Below are 27,804 nucleotides of genomic sequence, written 5' to 3' on the forward strand. Positions count from 1 at the left end.
AACCAGTGCATGCTAGAGTCCAAGGGGGGCAGTTTTTTATGGACCTGGCAGATTAGGACCGGTTTAACCAGTCCTACCTGGCCAACGAATCGGGTTTATTGCTCTGGTTAGCAAGCTCAAGCATCTGATCGGCCAGTTTGGCCAATTTCTGATTCAACCAGACCGGTTTTTAAAACTATGCTAATAAGTCATGCCATCCGCCCCGGAAGGTTAAGTTTAGTTGCAAATCCCACTTAAAACAAACAAGAGAAGCTCAACATATGAATGTGCCTTGCATGATCCAGATCTCTAGGTCAAGTGTTAAGAAGCACATTAAACTACCTATCCATGTTCCTAGAAGCCTTCACAAAGAACAAAACGCTTATCAACCACACGTTCTACCATTGAGACAGTAGTGTATCTTCTGAAATTCCTACATTGACTATGAAATACAAATACGCATCCAGCTGCACCAATATTATGATAGTAAAAACCCAAATACAATGCAGCAATAACAAATGAATTGCTAAAAACAAGTACCCTAACATATGTGTTGGTTGGAAGCATGTAACTACCTAATAACAACCCGTTTACATTGTTCCTCTGGTTCACACTATTTGCTCAACAAATGAGAGCTAGAGAAACAATGTAAATGATCTAACAGTATGCTTGAAACACATTCTCCCAAAATTCCTAAGACTATTCATACGCTTGAAAAATGTCCAAATGCATTGATGGATGAATTTGTGAAAACTCGTAGATGCATCCTACAAGTTTGACCTCCAACTATAGAGGGAATCTCAATTTCCTAGCCTCAACTAAGTTTCCTCCGCTAGTTCAGAAGCACAAAATTATATTATGCTCTCTATAAAAATATTATGTTCAAACCAGAAGTAGAATTTAAAGTTCAATGAGTAGGTTATTTACTAACAAGATACTGTCCATAAAATAGAATTCAACCACTTGCTAAAATTAAATACAGAGAATAAAAGAAGAGCAGGTATAGCACATTCACTTTCAAAATGACATCATAACAAAGGTTTGCATTGAATGCCATAACTTTACATATATAGAACGGTTCATATATAGAACTTTACAATACGACAAAAACTGCAAGGTTCAGAATATCAACAATTCCTTGCAATTCATCATATGTCTAACCCCAAACCTAGAGTTGATAGTTTAAGTAAGGGTATGCCAATAGCAGATGGAGATGAAACATGAGCTATACAAATTTTACAGAGTTGGATTATGTACATAATAGATATTCTATCTATGCAAAGTAAACAGTGGCGATAGGAAAGTTTTGGTCACTATGTACAATGCCATTTCAAGTTTTGCAGATATAAGTGCACGGACCAGCTATACATACACATTTTAAAACTTCAAGTCTTAGCTTATTTACACACTCAGGTTGGTATAGTCTATCAACTTTGTTTTCAATAGAAGCTTCCTTAAAACGAAATATTGCTTTCATCTTTGGAAGACTAAATTTAATCAAGACGAACACCAGCCAGATTCGGAAGAGTTGCTTGCAACTTCTTAATCTCAGGCCAAGTAACCTTGCAGGCTTGCAAAGATAAAGAGGTCAAATTTTTCAATGGCCTGAGATGCTGTAGACCTGAATTTGTTACACGAGTATTTGAAACGTTCAACGAGACAAGGGCAGTCATTCCTGTATGAAACAGTTACAAAAAACATAATTGAGAGAATTAAAAATCAGCTATGAAGAAAGGACATGGAGAAAAATGGAATGAATATTAGAACTTGATAGGAATTGCACTTTACTTTAGATTCCAAGTTAAAAAAATTAGTATAGAGATTCCAAATTCAGTATTGGAATTGATGGGTATAAAACGATGTGCAATACATTCTGGTATTCCAAGGAACATAATAACAAATTGACCATTTGATTAGCTACTTTTAGAATCATGATAATTAACAGTTATTATGAAATCTGATCCCCGGACCTTAAAACATGAACATGTACTCTTAAAATAAGAACAGTAAATTCCTTGATGTTGTTAATGAATGAAAATGTTGGTCACAATAATGAAAATAAGGAGAAGAAAGAGAGATACCTGAGACAAATTCTAAAGCACCATCGGTGAGATGGGAGTTTTGTGATAAATTTAATGATGTCATCAAAGTGAGGTCTTTGATATTCTTGACTCCTGCATCTGTAATACTTCCACCACATAGCTCCAATGACTGGAGCTTCTTGAAGTCTGAGCAGTGAATAAAGGATGAATTCATAAGAAATATAATCCAGATTTTAAAATTCAAATCAGGGACAAGTAGTTGAAAACAATTTCTAAGTGCAGCCATATAGTTGCAAATGTATAAAAGATCATGCAAGTGAATTGGGAAATCAGCCACTGACAGATTCTACTGGTTTTACTTTTTACTTTTATTTTTCTTTTATTTTACCAGTAATGCTAGAGAGAGCCAGTTGATAATGTATAATGCAATAAAAAACATCCACCAGGTCCCATCTGAGGGGGCCTGGTTATAATCAAAGTAATCAGGCTAAAAAATGGATTGGACACAATCAGCCCTCAGTCATGGAGTCGGCTAGGACTCTGACAAAAAGCATAGTTGCATTGGAAAACGAAAAAAAAAGTATTTGAAATATTCACAATTAATTCTTAAAATCACATAAATTCATGCATAACATTGAAAATGTGAACTATTAGACAATAGATATTCAAGTTTCGTAATTTGTATTGCATGCAGGAATGTAAATAAGCAAAATCACATCAAGATACATAGATCCAAAGTTCTGATAAACTAATTGGTATATTGACACTTGAGATTCAGGGATTTTCGGCCGATCTCGCTATGCAATTCTGTATATAAAGCGGTGTACAGAATTATATCAAACAGAATCAAGGTGGTGTTGGCCATTTACATAACGCAGGAACAATTTGGCTTCTTAGAAAACAGATTGATTCAAGACACTGTGGCCATTACTCAAGAATGCATTCACTCTATCAAATCTCGTCAGATGGATCCATAACTTTTAAGGATCGATCTGACTAAAGCTTATGATTGTGTAGATAGGGAATTCCTAAGGATGATTTTGTATAAGATAGGTTTTGGTCGCAGATTGATAGACTGGATCATGGCTTGTATTTCATCTGCAAATATGGTGGTCATTATCAATGGGCTTCCTTCTGATTTTTTAAGGATTATTCAAGGCCTATACCAAGGATGTGCTCTGTCTCCGCTTCTATTTCTTTTGGTTATAGATGGCTTTAGCAGAGGCATCAGAAAAGCGAGATTGGAGGGTAATATTGTGGGCTACAGAGTGACAAGGTTTCCTAGAATTACGGTTACCCATATCTCATGTTCATCGATAACCTTCTATTTTTAGGAGAGGCCAACATCAAAGAATGGAGAGCTTTCCATCAAATTCTGATTAATTTCGGGGAAGCATCAGGTCTTATTATGAATAAAGGGAAATCAGAATTGATCACAGACATGACGACAGAGGAGGTGGCATTGGAGATAGCTGAGGTATTTGGGGTAAAGAAGATAAAGCTGTCAGGAGGATTTAGATATTTGGGTTTTGTACTGAAACCAAACAAATATGGGAATCAGGACTGGGACTGGTTGCTGAGAAAGTTTGTAAAAAAATTGACTATATGGGAAAATAAATAGCTGTCGCTGGGCAGCACACTGGTAATGATCAAATCAGTGTGGACCTCTTCAACCTGCCAAAAGAAATCATCAGAAGGATAGATGCAATTTTTGCAAAATTTCTGTGGGCAGGTACATGTAAGGACAAGAAAATTCACTTGGTTTGACTAGATTTGTTAGCTCGGAATGAGGAACAGGGTGGATGGGGCATTAGGGATAAGGAAAGATTGAATATGGCTCTGCAGATATCGAGCTACCCAGTTCACAGCTTCAGTGAGGGTGCAGTTCGAGCCAGAGGGAGAGCATCAGAGAGAGGGAGCAACAGAAAATCAGAAAGTGGGATTCTGGAGAGATTTCCAGTGTTTCTCCAGTGCCAAATTAGCAGGAAAAAGCAAGTCAGATTATCTGCAAAGAGGGCTGCAGAAGCCAGTGCGAATAGCCAGAAACCCTAGTGACAGTTGCCAGAAGAGACACAGATCAACAGTTAGAGGCCGGATCTATTTCTGGGAGGAGTTGCCAGTGGCTTCTAGTGACAGATGGAGGTAGGGCGGCTCACTTGGAGCCAATTTCCAGGCAGCGCGAGTTACCCAGGGCCAGCAGTGTGAGTTCCAGGCTGCAGTGGGAGTAGCCAATGTGGGGTTCAAGCAGGTGAAAGGAGGCCGAGGTATTCAATAGAGGAGATCTGAGATCTCCAGATTATTTTGGCCAGATATTTGTCAGAGGATTTCCAGTTGGGCATCCAGATTATTGTACTCAATATTTGCTGCAAAATAATAAAATAAATCCTCATCTGCTACACCGGTTTTCCCTTCGGGGTTTTCCGGGGACTTTTTAGTCCAAAATAATTGTGTCAACTTTATGTGTGTGCATCTATTTTTCAATTCCTGATTTTACTTCAGCAGCGTATTTTTTATTGTGAAGAATTGCAATGTGATTTGTTCGTTATTTGTCGCAAAACAAATAAATTGCTAATCAGTTAGAATAATAAACTCTAGTTGTTGCAATTTAAGGAAATTTCACATGGTATCAGAGCGTTGTTGATTAGATCAGAGGCTTAGAGGCAAAAGATCGACAAATTGCACAATTCCAGAGGGAGATCTTGTTGACACCTAATCTTTGGGATTAGGAAAAATCATGTAAATATCATAAATAAATAAAAAAAGGACGTTGGAAGATGAATCCCAATAGTCTCCCTCTCCTTGTATATATCCATGTTTTCTCTTAATGCAAAAACACACAAATCATTCGTGGAATTACTCTCCTGGCCTAACAGATCTGAAGCACAGAGTTCAAATCTGCGCAGGCCAAGCCAGGGGTGTAAATTGCAAAGGCAGGAAATTTGATTTACAGAGAAAATTCAGAGGAAAAATGTGAATAGCCTCAAAGAAGAGTTTACAGGCAATGTGGTTTCCTGAAAGCAGTTCCGGTGAGCAGATTAGTTGATTTGCAGAGTATACCTAGACACAGAAGATTTGCAACAAGGGTTGCAGTTGTAGAGGTGTCAAGCAAGGGGTACAAATTGCAAAGACAAGAAATTTGATTTCCAAATCCAATTTGAAGACAAAGTGTGAATAGCCTCAGAGCAGAGTTTACAAGCAATGTGGTAGCCCGAAAGCAATTCTAGTGAGCAAATCAGTTGCTTCAAAGAGTAGATCTAGGCGCAGAGGATTTGCAACAAGGGTTGCAATTGTAGATCTACGCAGGGCAAGAAGAAAAAAGCACATAGGGAGGAAATTTTTGGCATTATGACAAATGTGTTGTCCTTGATGGAAACCTACTTAATAAAGATGTCAACATTCTGATAGCAGGATTAGTATTCAGGCCAGTACAAATGTGACAAAAAGATTGGACAAAGGAATATCAGTTCAGAGACAAAGGAATGATAAAGATGAAGTTTGAGGAAGTATACGCGAGTTCTGTGAAGCAAAGCCGCGTACATACACATGTATGGTGAAGAAAAGTCGCGTACAGTTTCCGCACCATGGTATTCTAAATACCAGTGGTCTTTACCATGGTATTGGCCCATAGTAATGAGCGCAGCAATGGATGTTTGATCCCATCAAAGAATACCATCGGCATAACTAAAGGTTTGACCCATGGTATTGGCTAAGGCCTAAGTTATATAAGGAGATAGAGATCAAAGTGTTTTGTGTGTGCATAATATGGGTTATTGATGAATTGTTTGGTCTGAAATAAGTATGAACCCACGAGAGTGATGATGGATCAAATCTTATAGATCTGAAATGACAACACATTGAATAATATGTTGGAACATCAAAGAAACTATATTAGGGTTTGATTCTCCTTTCTTGATAATTACTTGTGAGTGTGTTGGCTTCTTTTACTTCTTTATTATCTCATCTTTCATCAAGCAATTACCATATTATGTGTGTATGAAGATCACAAAACAAGAGGCACAAGATATAGGCACTATGCCAAGGCAAAACCCCCTTCGAGGAGAAAACCCAGTCAAGATAATTCTTCCTTTCAATAGTATTCTTTGAGACTCTTCACCCTAGACCAAGACCAAGCTTTCCCTCCACACCAAGTCAACCTCCTAGATCTTCGATCCCTTCCAGCAACTTTGACTAGGCAGCAACTTTTGGCAACAACGAAACAAAGAGAGAGAGGCACCAAAATTTCGATTTTTCCTTTCTCCTTAGACTTCCACAAACTCGCATTCACTTCGACTTCCAGGCAACAGACTTCGCACATTTTCCCAACTACAAGAGAACCTCGCACTTTTTCCCAGCTACAAGAGATATCGAACTTGTGTGAGAGAATGATGCTACAAATGAATTTGATGACCTTGTATTTATAGGCTCCATGTGAGGTCGAATAGGGTCCTTAGGCTGACTTGATCTTCTTCTAGGCCGACATGGTGTGGAGGATACATAAATCATATTTGACTCAATACTTAACCTTTTTACATGATTCAAAAGCCCAAGAAGGGTCTCTTTAAAAGTACAATGACTCTATTGACTCAGAATAAATCTTAGAAGTCCTTAATGGGGACTTTGACCTAAAACAAGGTGACCCAAGCATGAAACCCATGCTTTAATAAGTCACAATAATAATAATGATTATTCTTTTCTTTATTCTTTTGACAAGTACATTACATAATGACTCAAGTACATTAATGAAGACAAAACATAGTTACATTTTCCAACACTCCCTCTTAACTAGGGAGGTATTATAATGTACAAATACAATGGAAGATCTCAAACTATATGAGCCATGGAGAGCTTTGGACAATGGAATGCTATGGACTAGATTCTTGACCAGGGCAATCTATCCACTGGTCTCTCAACGATTTAGGCACTGCAATGCCACGGACTAGATTCCTGACCAGGGCAATCTATCCATTGGTCTTTCAAAAATTTAGGCACCACAATGCCACAGACTAAATTCCTAACTAGGGCAATCTATCCAAGTGGGAATAAGATGGACTCAAGCTTTTAGCCCCTCTAGGTACCAACAGGATTACTTGCTAACCACCAACCCAAACATCCAGATGTGTATCCAAAACAGAGCTCGATAACCAACACTACCCTTCCAACTTCGGGACCCAGACATCAACACAAAGTGCCCACCAAATGTCTTCCCAAGCAATGCTTCACTCACAAAGCCTCAACACCCATTGATCCAACAGATCAAGAACCACAAATCTCTCCCAATCAAACTGATCGATAACCAACATCCTATCAAAAACCTTCGAGAGATTTACCTGTACAAACACAACCCCAATCAATTATATACGTTCACATGTACATAATCAAATACAAACCTCTGGGGTCATTCTAGATGTTTCTCCCCAACTCAGTAGGACTATCAAGTTTCAACCAAATCTTTGACTGGAGATTCTTCAATTATATACTTTCCTTTCCTACTTATCATGTAGCAACATATCCTCTGAAATTCATTTTTCAATTAACACCAAGCTATGCCCTCCCTCTCAACCAGGAAGCACCTATTCATCCAGACTCCCTCTTAATCTTAGGGAGATCTCTTCTATGCAGGCTTCCTCTAGGAGATGAGCTTCTTCTTTTATTCATCGGAGAATCTTTCATGGCTTCCAACCATTTCATCAGAGTTATTATCATCCTCATCATGCTTGTCACATCGAGCATCTTCACCAAATTGAAGATTGTGTACCTGCACAACTTAGCAAGTACAACCAAATCTATAGAAGCATGAAGTTGGTCATATTAGAATCACGGAAGCATTTTAGCTATATTAGATACAGATACCCAAACTTAATTACAAGCAAGAGACATATACTCTTCAACATCTTGCTAGGGACTTTGTCATAAACCCTACACTACTTCAAACCAACTTTCATTCCATCTAGGGTTTAATTGTTTCTTCCAAAGGTATGACATACCTTACTTTAACATATAGCAAACTCTAGAAACAATTCAAACAAATATAAAGAATCCAACAACCTTTCAAAATTCATATGTTAGACTTCTCACTAGGGTTTCATACAAATCCTAGATTTCATACAAAATAATCAATCAAAGTCAATCACAGCTTAGTCATTAACATGACCAACATCCATTAGGGTTAGTTGCAAACCCTAGATTTCCAATCAACCATCAAATCCAACCAAAACTCAAATTTCATAAATCTCAAACTATCATATTGTCATCATGCATCAACGATTTTACTTCGACCAAGGGTCACCTCCAAAACCCGAATTCCACTCTCTCAACAATCATTAAATAAATAGATCTCCAATTGTTATATCACACATACTAGACAATGTAACTGCTACTAGGATTTAGCTGCAAAACCTAGGTTTTCGAATGTCATCATCCTAAAATCGTAGACAAGGACTTCCACTAAATCCTAAGACTTATGACCATCAAGAACTAGGTCAACACACATATCTAGGAATTCATAATAATATATAAGCATATCATATGTCTGACAACATTGATACATTTGACCTAGACCAATCTAGGGATTTGACCAAAAGGACATATCTATATATTCCTAGGGATTCATCATCATGCAAAGGCATTTCATATCATGTGTTAGTCAAACCCAACTTCACAATGATCAAAAAGAGTTAGATACACAACAATCTTGATTACACTAGGGTTTGATCAGATAAACACACACATACCAAGGAAATCATTTCTACGACAATATAAGGGTCTTGGTTACACATTCCACCAAACCTTAATGAGCGAGGGTCTCAATATAGAAACATAGCAAACCCAACATTACCAAAATGTCAAAGGTTCGAGATTTTAGACCTTATCATTCAACCATAACAAGTTAGGTTTTCCTGATCATACCAAAATGTCAAAGGTTAGACCTTATCATTCAACCATAACAAGTTAGGTTTTCCTGATCATACCAAAATCCCAAACATGACATCATCAATCTTCAAACAACATTTCACAATATCCCTAAAGCAATTTAAGGTTTCAAAGGTTCACATTAGCACACCCTTCGGTTAGATTTTTCCAAAACTTGTCTAGGGTTCTACAAAATCAGTTAAGAATATGGGTGGGGTGGGCAGATTTATCAAGAGATGAATTGCCCAAAACAAGAATCATTATGATTCAATATAACTAGACAGAACAATGTTAGTAATAGATTTTCAAATGAATAAACAAAAGAAATCAATGTTTAAAGCATACCTTTGTTCTTTGATAAAACTTGTCTTGAGAGGTCCTCTTCCATGGCAGATGTCTTTCAGAACATGAATATATGTTGGACTTCCAAAGATTTGGAGGTGATCCATACTCGACTTCTTTCCTATGAATACTTCTTTGGATGTAGTATTATCAAGACTCTTATGAGCACTTCTATTTTGAATGTATATAGTTGTCATCATTGCTTCTCCCCATAAGAACTTTGGTAGATCTTGACCAAGGAGCATAGTTCAAATGCCTTCTACAATTGACCTATTCTTCCTTTCGACCAATCCATTTTGTTCGTGATAAAAGGGAACAATGAGTTCCCCCTTAATACCTGTTTCCTTACAATATACAATTGATTCCTTAGAAGTGTATTCCCCACCATTGTCAAACCTCAGAGTTTTTATCTTTCTTACAGTTAGGGTTTCTACTTCATCCCTAAACTCCTTAAACTTCTCAAATATTTCATCTTTTGTCTTGAGAAGGTAGAGCCATGTCTTTCTAGAATGGTCATCAATGAATATTACCTAGAGTAGGGATGACCTTATAATGTAGATGATCATACCTCCGATGTCGTATCTCAATGGGAATTGTTTGATCCCCGGTCATATCTAGCACATAATCAAATAGTGATGCAAGGAGCTTCCACAATGACACTACCTCACAACTAGCCATACTAGCTGCAATATACTCTATCTCAGCTGTACAAATCTCTACTTCTTGTTCATCCAGGAAATCATGGCTAAAGCAACATCCAGATGTGCCCTTCTAGTCTGTAACACCCACGTCCCAATCACATAATCATCAACAACCAGCTCAATAGCAAAAAAGTAGCCATGGTGGACTTTAACACTTTATCAAGCATTCCAACAAACAACAACATCCAGCTATTCATTTAGCCTTAGCTGAGGCTTCTCATAAAAGAAAACAATCCAATGGATAACAAGAGGCTTTTCACATAAGCAAATATCAACACCTTGCTTATCAGCTGAAAAGTGTGCCATAGTCGAATCCGTCAAACAATAAGAGGCTTCTCACAGAAGAAAACATTAGCAACCATGGTCGAATCCAATAGACAATAAGTGGCTCTTATAGAAGCAAACATCATCAACTAGTTTCACAAGTCAACTACATTTCCAACTTCAATCGTGCTACATAGCATGACCATTGATCTGAACTTAAACAAGAATGCAACAACTTACAGATATAATCATAAACACAGAGATGCGGCAGAAAAACACTTCATTTCATTAATGGAAAAATACTGAACTATGCTTACAAACAGAATGGAAATAAGATAGCTCGGGCGATGTTAGCTTATCTCTGAGGAGAGATGTGGCGGCTACATGCCTTTGAACTGTGTTACAATGAGGCTCAAAGGCCTATTTATTATTGAGAAACAATGGAAAACCCTAAACATCCAAAAACCTAACCCTAGGAGATGAAGTGCCAAAACTGTGGGCCCCGTTTGGGTAAATTAGTACATCAACTTCCCGGGGTCGTAACTTTGGCATACGATCTCCGTTTGGCTATCATAATACCTCGTTTCGAAGATCTTGAAGAAAAGGCTAAAAACAAATGGCCAAGCCGGTTTGGGATGTTTTCGGTCTCTCCATTTTCCCTAAAAACGTCGTTTAGGGCCTCAAAACAGCTCCAAAAGTTCAGGACCCGAAAAACTGCCAAAAATAGTAAACTGTGCTACAATTAAGGAAACCGAAAAACTAAACGAGACAGTGTTGGGGGTCTAAGTGGAATAGGCAGGTCACCAATATCCACCTGGATCATTCCTCCCCCCTTAGGAAGCAATGGTCCCCATTGCGTTGAATGCCCCCATGAGATGGGGAAACCTCTGTTAAACTTGGTCCCAGGCGAGCCACTTGCCTTAGTGAAGGAGTTGGCCAGCTTTCACAACCCGATATAGTTGGATCTTCTATTGGCGAGTGCTCTTGATCTTTGTGTCCATGATCTAATCAGTGGTGGCTTGTTCCATGCAGTCTGGGTTTAGCTCTGTTGGTGTGAGCTGTTTTGCAATGTCAAATGTGTCCAACAATGGTGGGAAGTATGGTCAAAGGTAATCTACATTGAACACTAGGTGCAGACCAAGGAACGGTGGGATGCTGAGCTCGAAGGCATTGTCACCGACGGCTTTGGTGATGGTGTATGGCCCATATTGGAGTGAGCGAAGCTTGTGGTGGGGCCCAGCAAGGCGCTCTTTCTGCAAATGAAGCCAAACTTTGTTGCCCACCTGGAACTTGTGCGGCACTCGATGTTGATCATGGCGTTGCTTGTACTTAGCATTGGATCTGTCCAATATATCATGGACCTGTTGGCGAATGTGTTGAATGCGCTCAATGAAGTTGTTATCCCTTTCAGCTTCGGACTACACATGAGCCGAATCTACCTGAGTGGCTGTAAATGGTATGGCCACATCAATGGGGCATAATGGCTGAAATCCCAGCCCTACCTAAAAGGGGTTGTGGCTTGTTGAGCTGTGGAGAGCTCTGTTGTAGCTGTGTTAAACATAGGGGAGACTTTCATCCCATGTGCGTGGATGCTTCTGTCAGGCCAGGCAGTAACTCTCCAAAGGCAGAAAAACTGATTGGTGTGTTTATTCCATAGGTATGTTATTGTTTTATACATTAGGAGTGATTGTTCAGTTCATCTTCCGATGACTGTTCACATTCCTGATTTATTTATTTTACAAATTCCCAATCATGAAGATTAGGTGTCAACATTCCCCCCCTTAATCTGAAGGGATGTTGGTGAGTCCAAGCATCATTCTGAATCGTTCAAGCTTTTCCTTTCCAAGTGCTTTGGTGAAGATGTCTGCAATTTGCTCATTTGTGGAACAATGCCGAAGATGGATTGTTTTGGCCTCAACATGATGTCGAATCATATGATATTTAGTATTGATATGCTTTGTTCGATCATGGAACTTTGGATTCTTGGCCAACTTTATTGCAGAGGTGTTATCAATCATGAGTGGAGTTGATTGTACTTGTTTTACCTGCAAATCTTCAAGAATTTTCCTGAGCCACACAATTTCTTTCGTTACTTTAGCTGTTGCCACGTATTTTGCTTCAGTTGTGGAATCTGCTAGAACTGATTGTTTGCGTGATCTCCAGGAGACAGCTCCTGATCCAAGACTCATAGCATATCCTGAAGTAGATACCCCAATTTCTTTGTCTCCATCGAAGTCTGAATCAGAGTATCCAATCAAGTTGAAGTCGTCCACCTGTGTATACTTGATTCCAAGGTCTTGAGTTCCCTTCAAGTACCTTAGAACTCTTTTTGCAGCAGACCAATGTCCCTCACAAGGCTTTTGCATGAACCTGGAGAGGATTCCAACAGTAAATGAAATGTCTGGTCTGGTAGTAGTGAGGTAGATGAGACTTCCTACAAGCTGTCTATACTTTGTTGCATCCTCAAATTCCTTTCCTTCAATAGATGTGAGCTTTAAGTTTTGTTCTATTGGAGTAGAAAGAGGATTGCACTCTGTCATGCCAAATCTTTTTAGCAAATCTCCAATGTATTTCTTTTGAGAAAGAAATATGGATTTTGGATGTTGGGTTACTTCAATGCCAAGATAGTAATGAACATAGCCCAAATAAATCATTTCAAAACTTTTCCCTAATTCCTTCTTTATGGATGCAATGTAGCTTTCATTGTTCCCTGTCATTAAACGATCATCTACATATACCACAAGATACACAACTGTTTTGCCAACTTTCTTGACAAATAAAGTTGCATCATCAAGATCAAAATGATTGAAGTTGAGTTTCAGAAGATGCTCAGTTAGTTTTCATACCAGGCTCGCGGTGCTTGTTTGAGGCCATACAAGGACTTCACAAGTTTGCATACTTTATGTTCATGTCCTTTCACAGCAAATCCTTCAGGCTGGGACATAAAAACATTCTCTTTTAGATCTCCATTCAAGAATGCAGTTTTTACATCCATTTGATGAACTTTCCAACCGTTCTGAGCAGCTAGTGCAAAGAGTGTCCGGTGGTGGCCCATTTTGCTGTGGGGGCAAAAGTTTCCTCATAATCGACCCCTTCCTTCTATGCAAAGCCTTTTGCCACAACCCTAGCTTTGTGCTTGTCAAGTGAGCCATCAACTTTGTATTTGTTCTTGTAGACCCACTTGCAGCCAATTGGTTTGGTTCCAAATGGAGGATCAACCAACTTCCAAGTGCCATTCTTTATGAGGGCATCATACTCCTTTTTCATCTCTTCTTTCCATTCATCATGAGAAGCAACTTCTTTGAAGGAAGTTGGTTCAAAATCTGTAGACAAGTTCAATTCACAATCATAAGTAACATCCATATCAACAGGTGAATTAGAGTCATCTACATCACCTCCATTTTGTCGGTTTGAATTTCTGGTTCCTATTTTTCCAATTTCATCAAGATGAACACTTGCAAGTGTCTTTGTCAGCCACTTTGGGGGACCTTTCTGAGATGGTCCAGGCTGCTCTGTTGATTGAGTTGGGACTGAATCAAGATTGAGTCTCCCAATTCTATCAATTACATCACTTAAAGCATCATCCGTTGTTGGAGTTTCATGCAGGGGAGATTGTTCTTCAGAAGAAGATTCCACATGTTGTTCTAGTATAGGAATCCCCCCTTCAAGATGTGGAATCTGATTATCAAATTCTTGAAATGATTTCGTTTTTGCGAATCTATCCAAGCGATCAAGTTGCCGCTCAACAACATTGTCAGATTTGGATGATTCAAGAAAAATGACATCTCTAGATACAACAAACTTTTTATTTACTTCATCATAGAGGCGGTATGCTTTAGAGGTGTTTGAATACCCCAGGAAGATACACTTACGACTTCTAGCACCAAGTTTGTTTCTATGTACCTTTGGTATCAAAGCATAACAGGTGGAACCAAAGATCCTGAGATGTTTTACCGAAGGAACATATCCATACCACAATTCATAAGGAGTCTTGTTTCTTATAGCATTAGATGGACATCTATTCTTTATATATGCAGCACATAAAACAGCATCAGCCCAAAACATTATCTTTACATTTTTGAAGAAAAGCATGGATCGTACCATATTCAAAATTGTTCTATTCATTCTTTCTGCTACACCATTCTGTTGGGGATTATAAGGTACAGTTGTTTGATGTTTGATCCCATGTTGGCGAAGATAGTTTTCAAATTCATTTGATGTATATTCTTTTCCATTATCAGTGCGAATAGACCCAATATGAGATTGTGCATCATTTTCAATCCATTTATGAAAATTCTTGAATGTTTGAAAAGCATCAAATTTGTTCTTCAATAAATAAACCCAACACATTCTGGTGTAATCATCAATAAATGTCATGATATATTTATTTCCATTTGCAGAAATAACAGGCATTGGACCACATAAATCTGAATGAATGAGTTCAAGCTTCCTATGTGCTCTTGAATGTGAATCATGAAAAGACTGTTTGCTATGCTTTCCTAGAATGCAAGCATCACATTGCTTATGTTTCCTAGGAATTGTAGGCAAACCAACAACACCATTTTTCTTCAATAAGCGGAGACTGTCATAATTTAAATGTCCAAATCTAGCATGCCATAATAAACTTGATGAAAGTGTACCTTCTTCATGATGAGAAATATATGAGAAATGTTGTGCATGAGCAAAGGTTCCTTGCAGTTTGAGAAGTCTTTCTTCTTCTATTCCCCTCATGACAAGTGAGTGGTCAGATGCTTTTCTTACCTCAAGCTTGCCATCAAACATATGAATGGAGTGACCTTGCTGGCGGATGTGGACTAAGGACAGCAAGTTTCTCTTGAGCTATGAGAGATATAGAACATGATCCAGAAGAAAGTCTGGAAGACCAGGCAGTTTAAACCTGATTGTGCCAAGCCCTGATGGCTTGATTTTTGACTGATCTGCAAAGTATACTGCTCCATCAACATTGTCAGTGAAATCTTCGAAAAAATCTTTCCTATGAGTCATATGACAGGTTGCTCCTGAATCAAGCAACCAATCATTTTTCGAAGAAGCAAGTGAAGCATTAAACAAATCTTCATTTACTCCAATGTTACATTGTGCCTCAATATAGTGAGCGGATTCAGGTGCTTTACCTTTGTCTGTATCATCAGTTTTACCTTTTTGTTGGTTTCTTTTCTGCTCGATTTTGTCCCATGGTAGCTTGCATGTAGAAGCATCATGTGATCCATTTCGTTTGCAGCGAATGCAATGCAGATTTGCTTTTTCTCCTTGAGAATGTCTGCCCCCCATGCCTCTGAAGTATCTTCCTCTTCCTCTTCGTCCACCTCTTCCTCTTGTAGAATCTTGAGCAGGATGCTTTTCTTTATGAGCAAGGCAAACAGTCTCTTCAGAAGATTCAGGGACTGTCTTCTTTCCAAAGGCTTTCTCTCTTTCAGCAAACTTTTCCACAAGAGAGTCAAAGGTTATATCTTTAAGATTTCCATTTGCTTGTAAAGACTCAAGATAATTGGAGTAAGTAGGATAGAGTGCCTTGAGAAAAGCAATAAGAGGGATGTCCAGCTCAACCTTAGTGGATTTAATATCATGCACTATGGATTTTACTTCAGATGCAAGAGCAAGAGGATCATTATTTTTCAGTTCAAGAGTGAAGAGTTTAATCATGAGCTGAACAACTTCAAGTGCAGAATGTGAGTCATAGAGTTCTTTGAGCTTTTGTAACGCTTCAAAGGCAGTTGAATATGATGAAATATGGCGACTTACTTCTTCATTTACAGATGCTGCGATTAATGCATATGCTTTGATGTTCTTGTTATCCCAAATTACGAGCTCTTTGTCTGATGTAGGCTGTACTGGGTCATTGTCTCCTTCTCCGACACACACTCCCTTCCACAACTAATTGAAGATGAGGGTGTGTTTTATCATCCGGGACCATTCAGGATAGTTCTCCTTGCCAGTGAGAACTATCCCTACCATAGAGATGATTGAATGCATTCTGTAAAAAAATACTTCTGCTGAAAAAAAAATCCTTACGTTACAGCCTTATGCACTTTATTTTCCTCTAATGTTTGATAGAAGCATCAGCATTTCATTGTACATATCACTTCAATATATCAATATATCATGCAATACTACTATGTTTTGAAAAAACGCGCAATACCACAAATGCTTTGATATATAAACCACTTTGAAAGCAGCGCAATATATAAATGCTTTGATATATAAACCACTTTGAAAGCAGCGCAATATATAAACGCTTTGAATGATATAAATGTTTTGAATGATACTGCACAATACTCAACACTATGAACTCAACAAACGTTTTGAATGGTATACACTGCGCACAACCTTGATTGCAACACGTCCACGGGTTTAGTTCATCGCAATTCGAATTCAGTTTCCACTCCTCTTCTCACTGCAGGCGCCTCTGATGCATCTCAGTCTCCTGGGATGGATCTCACTGTTCTAGCAGACCTCACTCAAGGAGAGAACTCGACATCCGGGAACTTGGACAGACTTGAAGAAAATCTTAACTCCATTCGCATTTCCTCTAGTTCTAATATCAGAATCGATGAAACTCGGGAACTCTTGAGATTGTGAATACTGCAGAAAGGCGAAGTTGACAATGCCGCTTGAGGCACAGTAGTTAAGCCATTCTTCTTTTATTTCTTTAGTGCTGCTTCTTTACAATTTCGTTGAGCACTGCTATACGATACCATAGCAGACAGAGACAGTGTACTCTGCTCCATCGTCAGTCAATTCGTAAAATAACAGCATTCAAAGACGCCTCCTCCAACACCAAGGAATCACCGCTTCGTTGAGCACTTGATTCGGCTGACTCTCTATAAGTTGGGATTTAAAACCGAGTGAATAAGGGTGGATTCAGTGTGCGGGCACGCAGGTATCATGAGCCAGGGATTGTGGGCTTTATCTTGCATAGCTGAGCCGAGCATTGCGCTGAAACGAGGATGCGTGATGAGGCTACGACATTTCAGTATCTGTTCCACACTATGGATGGATAGATCCAACCGAATGATTTACAGAAATTGTGTGGAGAGGCAGCGAATTTGGGTTGCGATGGAATCTTGAGCCTTTGTCAGCGGTATACGGTGTGGAGAGGCAGCGAAAAGGGGTATAACCGATGCAACCAGTCAAGGTATTCATGCGCAGAGAGGCAGCGAAAAAAGGGGTATAACCGATGCAACCAGTCAAGGTATTCATGCGCAGAGAGGCAGTGAAAAAGGAGTATAACCGATGCATTCATGTGCAGAGAATCAACGTCGTTGAGACGCATGCAATTAGATGAATGCAATGCAATAGAGGTAGAGCATTTCAGTATAGAGGCAGTGGCAGAGATAAGGGAGTTACAATTATTTTTAGAACTGGCTCTGATACCATGTCAGGCCAGGCAGTAACTCTCCAAAGGCAGAAAAACTGATTGGTGTGTTTATTCCATAGGTATGTTATTGTTTTATACATTAGGAGTGATTGTTCAGTTCATCTTCCGATGACTATTCACATTCCTGATTTATTTATTTTACAAATTCCCAATCATGAAGATTAGGTGTCAACATTCCCCCCCTTAATCTGAAGGGATGTTGGTGAGTGCTTCGAGTTGTACATGCGCAGAATGTGTATGATCATTTTGTTGACAACCTCTATTTGGCCATCAATTTGGGGATGGAAAGTCGTGGACTTAGTGAGTTTTGTATCCAGCATCAATCAAAGACTTGACCAAAATGCACTCAGGAATCTGTTGTCCTGATTTGAGATAATGGACTGTGGGATCCCAAAGTGTACCCACACTCACTCAAAGAAAAGCTTAGCAGTGGCCTCTGCTGAGATGTTCTTCTTGCAGGCCGCCATGATGGCCATCTTAGAGAATCTGTCGACAACCACGAAAACGCAATCATTGACGTGCTTAGCACAAGGAAGGCCCGACATATAATCCATGGAGACAGATTCCCAAGGCCGGATAGGAGTAGGTAGAGGAGTATACAAGCCTTGCTTCTTAATGGTTGATTTGGCAATGGCACAGGCGGTGCAAGATCTAATGTACTTCCCAACATCCTCACGAAGTTTCGGCCAATAAAAATACTTTTCCAATACCACCATTGTTTTCTCTACTCCGAAATGTCCAACAACCCGACTGTATGTTGATTTTGGGTAGCATCGGATGTGCTCTAGCCACAAAATTTGGTGGAGAGGTTGGGGCACATGAGATCTCCAATACCCAGAAAGGGTTTGGGCAGATTCTAAATAGATCAGGAGATATTAAAATAATTAATATTTTTAATAAAGTCCCTAAGTCTAAACTTAGGGAAAATAAAATATTAATGTGTATTAATATGAATCTGTGTTAGAATGGTCCAAAAGACATGGATCAAGCCAAATCTAATCTTAGCCGTTGATTAGGGACTTAATCTCAGCCGTTGATATGTCAACAGGAAAAGTATAAGAGGAGGCTTGAGGGTCACTTGGAGAACACACCAGAGTGATCAGTCATTCTATTCTCTAAAGCGAGGTTTGCTAAGAGAGATAGAATTAGTGATTGGGAGATGCAGCGAAGCGGCATTTGAGTACAGAGAGATAGAGAGGCAGAGATAGTGTTGGGAGAGGAGCGCAGTAACCAAGGAGAGTGACATAGAGCCAGCCAGGAGCTGCACAGAGCCTCAAAGAGGCTATCGTGACTAACGCAGAAGGCCAGAGGGCTGACGCAGGGCCTCCCAAGGATGTCGCAAACCCATCTGGGGTGACGCAGCGCCTCCCAGGGTTGTCGCAAACCCACGTGGGGTGACGCAGGGCCTCCCAGGGCTGTCGCAGACCCATCCGGGGTGACGCAAGGCCTCCTAGGGCTGTCGCAGACCCATTCGGGGTGACGCAGGGCCTCCTAGGGATGTCGCAGACCTATCCGGGGTGATGTAGAGCCAGCGTGAGGCCGAGAGGGGCTGACACAGTCCAGAGAGAGGCTGATGCTAGGGTTTCTGGGGCAGATTGGTGCTGAGTAGCTGCCGGAAGGATTATCCAGGGTTTCAGCCAATAGATTTGTCAGAAACTAAGAGGCATTACTACCAAGGAAATTCTCTATTAGGTAGGCCAGTTTCGGCACCCAGATTGTACTTTGATATTGGTTAATAAGAAAACCCTCAAATAGCTGCATCGGTTTTCCCACATTGGGTTTTTTCGGGGACATTAGTCCAAAAATAATGGTGTCATATGGCGTTTTTGTTTCTGTTTCTTTTAGTTGTTGATCTGTAATATGTTGAGCATGCACTAGTGTTTATTTTCAATATTTGCATTGTAAATAACTTGTTAAGGAAAAGAACAAGTAGGTAGGAATAAATCAAATAAAGTGCATGAAGGGTTTCTAACTAAGTAAAATTAGAAACTTCAACACTGTAGTGCGCCTCCCAAATCATCTTGGCACACTCACTTGAAGGAACACATATGTGTCCCAAGTGGCATAACAGTGCATCTTGAAGGTAAAAGTTTGGAACTTTCTTCCCTTCCAAGTGTATCTGGTATATGTTGTCGAATTCTGAATCGCTCTTGTAAACATGTGGCCACCCCGATGTCTCGTGCCCACAGGAGTCAAGCACAGTGATCAGCGCCATGACTGGTGGTCTGCTGAGGCAATCAGTGACATTATTGGTGTTGCCCTTCTTATACTTAATGTTCAAATGGAACTGTTGCAAATAGGTGGACCATTTCTGATGGTGATCGTTCTACAACTTCCCTTGTGTCTGTATGAACTGTACAAGCCGATGGTCTGTGTGGATGACAGTGTCCTTCTCCAGAATGTAATGCTTCCATTGACGACAGGCCTGCACAATGGAATACATTTCTTTGTCATAAGTGGGGTACTTTCGGACTGTGTCTGAAAGTGTCTCACTATGGTAAGCCACTGGATGCCCATGTTGAGTAAGAAATGCCCCAACAGAATAGTCAGACGCATTTGTCTCAATCTCAAATGGTTGTTGCAGGTCAAGTAATGTGAGCACTGGTGCAGAACAGAGGCTATTCTTCAACTCGGAGAACGCTCGTTGTTGGGTTTTCAACCAAAAGAACTTTTCTTTTGCTCCGCCCTTGGTGACTTGACTTAAAGGCCAAGCAATATGAGAGAACCCCAACACGAACCTGTGGTAGAAATTGGCAAGACCCAAAAAGCTGTGGAGCTCTGTTAGAGTGGTTGGGGCTGGCCAATCTTGAATGACTTGTATCTTGGATGGGTCCACATGTACACCCTCCTCATCAATGATGTACCCCAAGTATTGAATCTAGTTCAGGCCAAAGGTGCATTTCTCCAAGTTAGCACACAGCTTGTGTTGTCGAAGGGTTTGAAGGACTTGCCGAATATGGTGGAGGTGTTCTTCCCAACTCTTGCTGAAGATCAAGATGTCTTCTAGATACACCACCACGAATGCATTGGTGAAGGGCCGCAAGATGTCGTTCATCAGTCTCATGAAGATTGTAGGGACATTCGTCAATCTGAACGGCATGACCAACCATTCAAAAAGGCCCTCCTTGAATTTGAAGGCAGTCTTCCACACATCGGAGGGTTCGATAGGCCCCTGGTGATAACCTAACTTCAAGTCAATCTTGTTGAAATATTTGGCCTGCTTGAGCTGGTCCAAAAGGTCATCAAACCGCAAGATTGGGTAACTATTCGGAACAGTGAACTTGTTCAGTGCCCGATAGTCAATACAGAGTCTCTAGGTCCCATCCTTCTTCTGTACCAATACAATCAGGCTCCCACAGGGTGATGAGCTTGGCCTGATATGCCCTTTTTGCAGTAGTTCCTGAATCTGCCTCTTGATCTCATTGTTCTCTAGAACAAAGCGTCGATAGAATGGTCCATTGGGCAGCGGCGCACCCGAGGTCAGATTGATGGAGTGCTTGACCTGACAGTGCAGAGGTATCCTTGTGGGTGAGGCGAAAATGTCCCTGTGCTCCTCCACGACCTTGTCCATCTGTTGTTGTTGTGCAAAGGAGCCCTGCCTAGAAGTTGTGGCCAAAACCTTCTTCTTGCCTTGGGGGCGAATCATAAGGAAAATGAATTTCCATGTCTGAGAAATGATCTTACTACATTTCTTTGCAGTGATCAAAGAAATGACGGTAGGCGGGGCTACCTCCGGTATCCTGTACAACTTATTAGCCAAAGTAATAATCACAGAGCGAGGTCTAGACTCATATACAACATGTCGCTTCCACAAGTATGGTTGTCCTAACAATACATCAGAAACTTCAAGAGGAGCAACGTCACACAATACCTCATCCGTGAAGGGCTTGATGCTATAGGGAAGGCGACACTGTTGGCTGACACGAAGATCTCGTCCTTGGTGAAGCCACCCAATGGTGTACAGTTGTGGATGTGTTGTAGTCTTTAGGCCCAGCCGTTTCACGACTTCTACTGAAATGAGATTCATTTGGCTCCTGCTGTCGACAATGAACTAAAGCGGAGAACCCTTCACCCACATCTGCGAGTGGAAGAGGCATTCCCCCTGCCCTGGATCTTTAGGCTCAATTTTCTGGATCTTTGTGGTGGCCATAGTGGCACTAGGCTCCACATCAATAATCTGCTTCCCTTTGTCAGTCCCCTTATCAGGTTCTGATTCAGAGTCGGAACCTGCGTTTGATTCGGAAGCCTTCAGCTTGGCCACCAATGACTGCTTGGCTTGACACTCACTTGTATTGTGAGTGGAGCTCTCATGGAACTCACACCGTTTTCCTGTGTCCTTCTTTGTCTTTGTGGTGTTGTTCTTTGCTTGCGGCTTCGGCGGGTTGTCCTGGGTAGCCCCGCGTTGGCTTGGTCCCCTTAATCTAGTGTTTTGGGGCGCCTTTTCCTTGCTTTAAATTCGCAGCTCCAAAGTCCTTCTTCTTCTTCTTCTTCTGTTTAAACTTTTGCTCAATCTTTACAGCGTACCGATACGCCCTGCCGAGAGAGGAAATGTCTAGAAACTCCATCTCGTCCTGGATGTACTTGTGTAGACAGACGCGGTACTTGAGAACCAAATGCCGCTCAGTGTCCTTCATACCCAGCTTCGTGCGAAGGGTATGGAAAGTATTTGTGAACTCCGGCACATCTTGGTCCCTTTCCTCTCATAGCATGGTCCACTTTATGTATTTATCTTCATAGCTCCCAACAGGGTAATATTGTTCCTTGATGGCGTCTCCGAAAGAATTCCAAGTGGGTGTAGCTGAAAACAACAAGGGTTCACTCTCGTCCTTTTGTTCACCAGTCTTTGACGTATGGGGCGGCTTTGAGAAGTGCAAACGTAATCTTTTCCCAATTGGAAAAGTTATGAACTGAAAAATATCCTTCCGATACATTTAACCATTTATCTACGACGTTTGCATCTATCAGGGCTTTGAATATGGGAATATCGAAGTTAACTTGTACCTTAAAAGGAGTGGCGCCTCTAGAGTGGCTACTAGATGAAAATGCATTGCCTGTGGGTAGCCGTCGAAGGATCTGGGCAAAGTTGTCCATCATCGCATCCCTCTGTCGCTCGACAGCTTCTTCGAGCAACATTTTGAAAGGATCTCCTGCCCCCTCATCTTTCTTTTCTTCTGCCATGGGAGGTCATCGAGTTTTGCGAGGCCGATGAAAGGATCTCCTGCCCCCTCGTCTTTCTTTTCTTCTGCCATGGGAGGTCATCGGGTTTTGCGAGGCCGATCCTGCAATGGTTCAACTAGATCGAGCCCTAATTCCTTATACCCTGACCTCATTGGGGACATGCAAAGAAAAGCATAGAAAGAGCAGACTGCTTTGATACCACTGATCTAAGCTTAAACAGGAATGCAACAACTTACTGTTATGTAAAAATTAGTTAGGATTATGTAAAATTAGATTAGCTGTAGTATTTAGGCAAAAGGGCATGACCAAAGATCACGCCCTTTCACCAAGAGGCACCTAAGGTTGTATATAACCGGGCCTCTCTCTAAAATTGTAATCATCAATTCAGTGTTCAATTATTAATAAAATATTTATATATACATATTTCTGTTTGCCATTGAAGTTTGTTACTTCATCTGGTATCAGAGCGGTTCTTTTCTTGGCAGACAGCTGCACAACTCACTGTGCCTATCATACTATGCTCACTCGTCTTCCTGATTCATTGTACATCAATTTCCTTGTCCCCCGCATTCACTCACGCCCCACACTGCTCCTGCGCATACGTTAAAACCCCCGTCCACTGCAATCCGTTGTCTAGTCTTACCCGTCCGCCACGCGCTCCAGCGTTCTGCCAGTCATTTTTTTTTGCAACCATTGTGTCCCTACCGCCGTCCACTGCAATTCGTTGTCTAGTCTTAACCATCCGCCACACGCTTCAGCATTTCCGCCAGTCGTCTTTTTTTTTTTGCAGCCGTCATGTCCCTGGTGAATGCTGATTTATCCACAACAGGCACACCTCTCCACCCTAACGACATGACTCGTCCCTCGCTCGCTTGGCTCGATTATCACATATAGCGATCAGTAAAAAAATAAAAAATGATAAGTTTTTATGAACAGTCAAAAGAATAGACGTGATTGTCCGTGTTAAAAATATATAATACATTTATAACGTTACATATATTATTATAACGTTAGATATATATATCGTCCAATATATATACTCAAATATATATAACGTTTATTTATGTATAACGTAAAATATATATTTATAACGTGAAATATATATATATATATATATATATATATATATATATATATATATATAACGTTAATTTAATTAATTAATTAAGAAAGAAAGAGAAAAAAAAATTTAAGCTGGCAGATAAATACACGCCTCCACATACTCGCTCAATGTCAATGACAATCGCTGATTTCCAAAAAAAATTGTTGGATGCAGAGCATAAGATAAATAACAACCACGACGAGGTCAATAAAAGATTAGATGAATTCCAGATCAAGCTTGAGGGGCAAGCTGACAATATCAAAAATCTTCAAGATACAACAAATCAAATAGAAATAAAGATGGAAAATCAACATGTCCAAACAGAAGTAGACCTCAGAGAGTCCTTAACATTGCTAAAACTTCCGTGTAAAAAGATGAATTGTACACCCGCACAACTACTACAAGAAAATGAAGAGAATCAAGAGCACATCTCATCAGATTCAACAAAGTCAACAGATTCTCATGAAAAAGTTGAATTCCCAAAAAAATCAGCGACACCCCACCAAGAAGTGAGTAACACGACTCTTACAAACAAGCAACTCTGGGATACCTTTACCAATCAACACCCCTTTTTCGCTCAACCATTAGCAACATACCAGCGAAGGGCAAAAGTCGAGATGCCTAAATTCGATGGAAACGGAAAAAACAATGTTGCGTGGACAAATAAAGCAAAAGAATACTTTGAGATATATGACATCAATGACGATGATGAAAAGCTCAAGCACGCATCCATGAAAATGGAAGGGGAAGCATATAATTGGCATATGTGGTGGAAAAAACAACACACGTCATTAGCTGGAAAAAATTTAAGGATGCATTCTTTAAAAGATTCCAAGAGTTCTTTTCAAAACTCATCAAATTACGACAAAAAGGAAGTGTGGACGAATACACTCAAGAATGGGAGACTTTAGTAACACGAGTACTTGGGTTATCAGAATCTCGTCTAATTCAATTATACGTCTCGGGACTCAAAACCCATTTACAAGTAGAACTTGAGATGCATGACATTTCATCAATAGAAATAGCAAGACGAAAAGCAAAAACAGCTGAAAAGAAATTCGAACAAATATTTTGGTCAAAATCCGAAAAAACATATTCAAGACGAAGAATACCCCAGTATGCAGACACAAACAATACAAGATATGTTCCACCACATCGTCGTGAAGATGAAAAATCTAATGTGGAAACGCAAAGGATAAAAGAGGGTAAATGCAAATGCTGTGGTGAGAAGTGGGACCCCAAACATAGGTGTGCTAAAGGAAAAGAACTAAAGAACCTATATAATTGTGAAGCAACCAATGATTCAAATAGTGAAGACTCTGACATAGAAGAAACAAAAGATGCCCCAAAATTCTCACCAGAATTAGATGACGGAAGTATTCCGCAAGTGTCATTATCAGCTATGACAGGTATATCACAACCTCAGACTTTAAAGTTAAAAGGACACATAAAGAAGAACAACATGGTGGTTCTCATTGACTCTGGTAGCGCACACAATTTTTTAGATGCAACCGTGGCAAAGAGACTCAATATTTTTTCATTTTCCTTACCAAACATGAAGGTGATGGTAGTTGACGGTAAGAAGATTGAAAAGGTGGGGAAATGCCATAAGGTTAAATTGCAGATTCAAGACTTCAATTTAGAGTTTCCGTTTTTCACGGTACCGTTAGGAGGAGTAGATGTAGTTTTAGATATCCAATGGCTACGAACGTTGGGTACTTATGCCGCCAACCACCAAGTACAATTTATAAAATTCAAATGGGGAGGTCAGAAGTACAAATTACACAGATTCCAAGCACCAGAAAATCAAATTGTATCATCATCTCAGATGATGAAGACGATTCGAAAAGGAGCACCTGCTTATGTAGTACAATGTCACCAATTAGAAATGTTATCTGCAAATATGACCAGTGAAGAGTCACCAGAGATACAAGGTCTAATTCGGAAGCATGAAAAAGTATTTCAAGACCTACCTATGAAGATGTCGCCTAATAAGGAAATTGAGCATACAATAGAAGTCAAGGCATGATCAGACCCTATCAACATCAAGCCATACTGATATCCACATCACCAAAAAACAGAAATTGAGAGATTAATCCAAGACCTCTTAAAGTGTGGGATCATCTCGAAAAGTAAAAGTCCTTACGCTGCTCCAGTGGTATTGGTAAGGAAGAAAGATGGTTCATTCAGGCTATGCATTGATTATAGAGGATTAAACAAAATAACAATCAAAAACAAGTTCCCAATCCCCTTTATCGACGAAATGTTGGATGAGCTACATGGCGCAAAGTATTTCTCAAAATTGGACTTAAGATCAGGCTACTATCAAATTAGAATCAGATTAGAGGACATACCAAAAATAGCATTCCAAACACACGAAGGTCACTATGAATTTAAAGTAATGCCGTTTGGATTAACCAATGCACCAGCAACATTTCAAGCAACCATGAACGAATTATTTCGTCCACATCTTAGGAAGTTTGTATTAGTATTCATTGACAATATTCCAATTTACAGTAAAACTTAAAAGGGCACTAGGCAACAATCAATCAGCACAAACAACGCTTCCATCCCTAGATGATGAGGGACGAGTCATTCTAGAACCAGTATGTATTTTGTCTACTAGAGAAAGGAAGCTTCAACATCATACTATCAAGGAATATCTGATCAAGTGGAAGGACATACCCGAAGAAGAAGCTTCTTGGGAGAATGAATCATTTTGTCAACAACATCCGTCGTTACGTATGCTTTGAGGACAAAGCATTCTTTGGAGAGGAAGGCAATGTTATGTAAAAATTAGTTAGGATTATGTAAAATTAGATTAGCTGTAGTATTTAGGCAAAAGGGCATGACCAAAGATCATGCCCTTTCACCAAGAGGAACCTAAGGTTGTATATAACCGGGCCTCTCTCTAAAATGTAATCATCAATTCAGTATTCAATTATTAATAAAATATTTATATATACATATTTCTGTTTGCCATTGAAGTTTGTTACTTCACTTACAGATACAATCATAAACAAAGAGATGTGGCAGAAAAACACTTCATTTCATTAATGGAAAAATACTGAACGATGCTTACAAACAGAATGGAAATAAGATAGCTCGGGCGATGTTAGCTTATCTCTGAGGATAGATGTGGCGGCTACATGCCTCTGAACTGTGTTACAATGAGGCTCAAAGGCCTATTTATTATTGAGAAACAATGGAAAACCCTAAACATCCAAAAACCTAACCCTAGGAGATGAAGCGCCAAAACCGTGGGCCCCGTTTGGGTAAATTGGTACATCAACTTCCTGGGGTCGTATCTTTGGCATAAGATCACAAATGGCTATCATAATACCTCGTTTCGAAGATCTTGAAGAGAAGGTTGAAAACAAATAGGCAAGCCAGTGTGGAATGTTTTCGGTCTCTCCGTTTTCCCTAAAAACGTCGTTTAGGGCCTCAAAACAGCTCCAGAAGTTCAGGACCTGAAAAACTACCAAAAATAGTAAACTGTGCTACAATTAAGGAAACCGAAAAACTGAAAGAGACAGTGTTGGGGGTCCAAGTTGAATAGGCAGGTGGCCACCAATATCCACCTGGATCAACCATCCCATGTCATTCAGACTAATACGACACTTGAAATACATCTAGTTTAGATAGAGTCAGCAATTTCACGCATCAGGTGGTTCAATGAGCCAATCAGATGGATTCTTCAAATCAACAAAGACTCGCAACTTCTTTAAAAAAAAGTTCTTTAAACAAATATCCATGGACTCACGGTCCATTAAGCCATAACCTCATCAAATATTTCACCGAGCTCGTGCCATACTTTCGATCTTACAATTCGCCAATCAACTTTGTCTTACACTGAACGAAGAGGACTTCAGTCCTTGTCAGAAACATATC

General features: G+C 40.0%; 1 protein-coding gene across 3 annotated transcripts in view; it reads right to left on the bottom strand.

The window, feature by feature from the left end:
* Window positions 1-1,019: 1,019 nt before the first annotated feature.
* Window positions 1,020-27,804, bottom strand: part of LOC149196818 (uncharacterized) — a 219,157-nt gene continuing 192,372 nt past the window's right edge. For all 3 annotated transcript variants that reach the window (XM_089405658.1, XM_089405659.1, XM_089405660.1), the window contains 2 exons: window positions 2,061-2,207; window positions 1,020-1,654 (listed from right to left, as the gene is read on the bottom strand). In XM_089405658.1, coding sequence (XP_089261784.1) covers window positions 1,473-1,654; window positions 2,061-2,207 — 329 coding nt within the window. In that variant the 3' untranslated portion in view covers window positions 1,020-1,472. The remainder of the gene's footprint in view (window positions 1,655-2,060; window positions 2,208-27,804) is intronic.

Source organism: Pinus tabuliformis, chromosome 2_2 (genome assembly GCF_031772625.1).
Source record: "Pinus tabuliformis cultivar Carrire ecotype Pingquan chromosome 2_2, CPIR1, whole genome shotgun sequence".
Lineage (NCBI taxonomy): Eukaryota > Viridiplantae > Streptophyta > Pinopsida > Pinales > Pinaceae > Pinus > Pinus tabuliformis.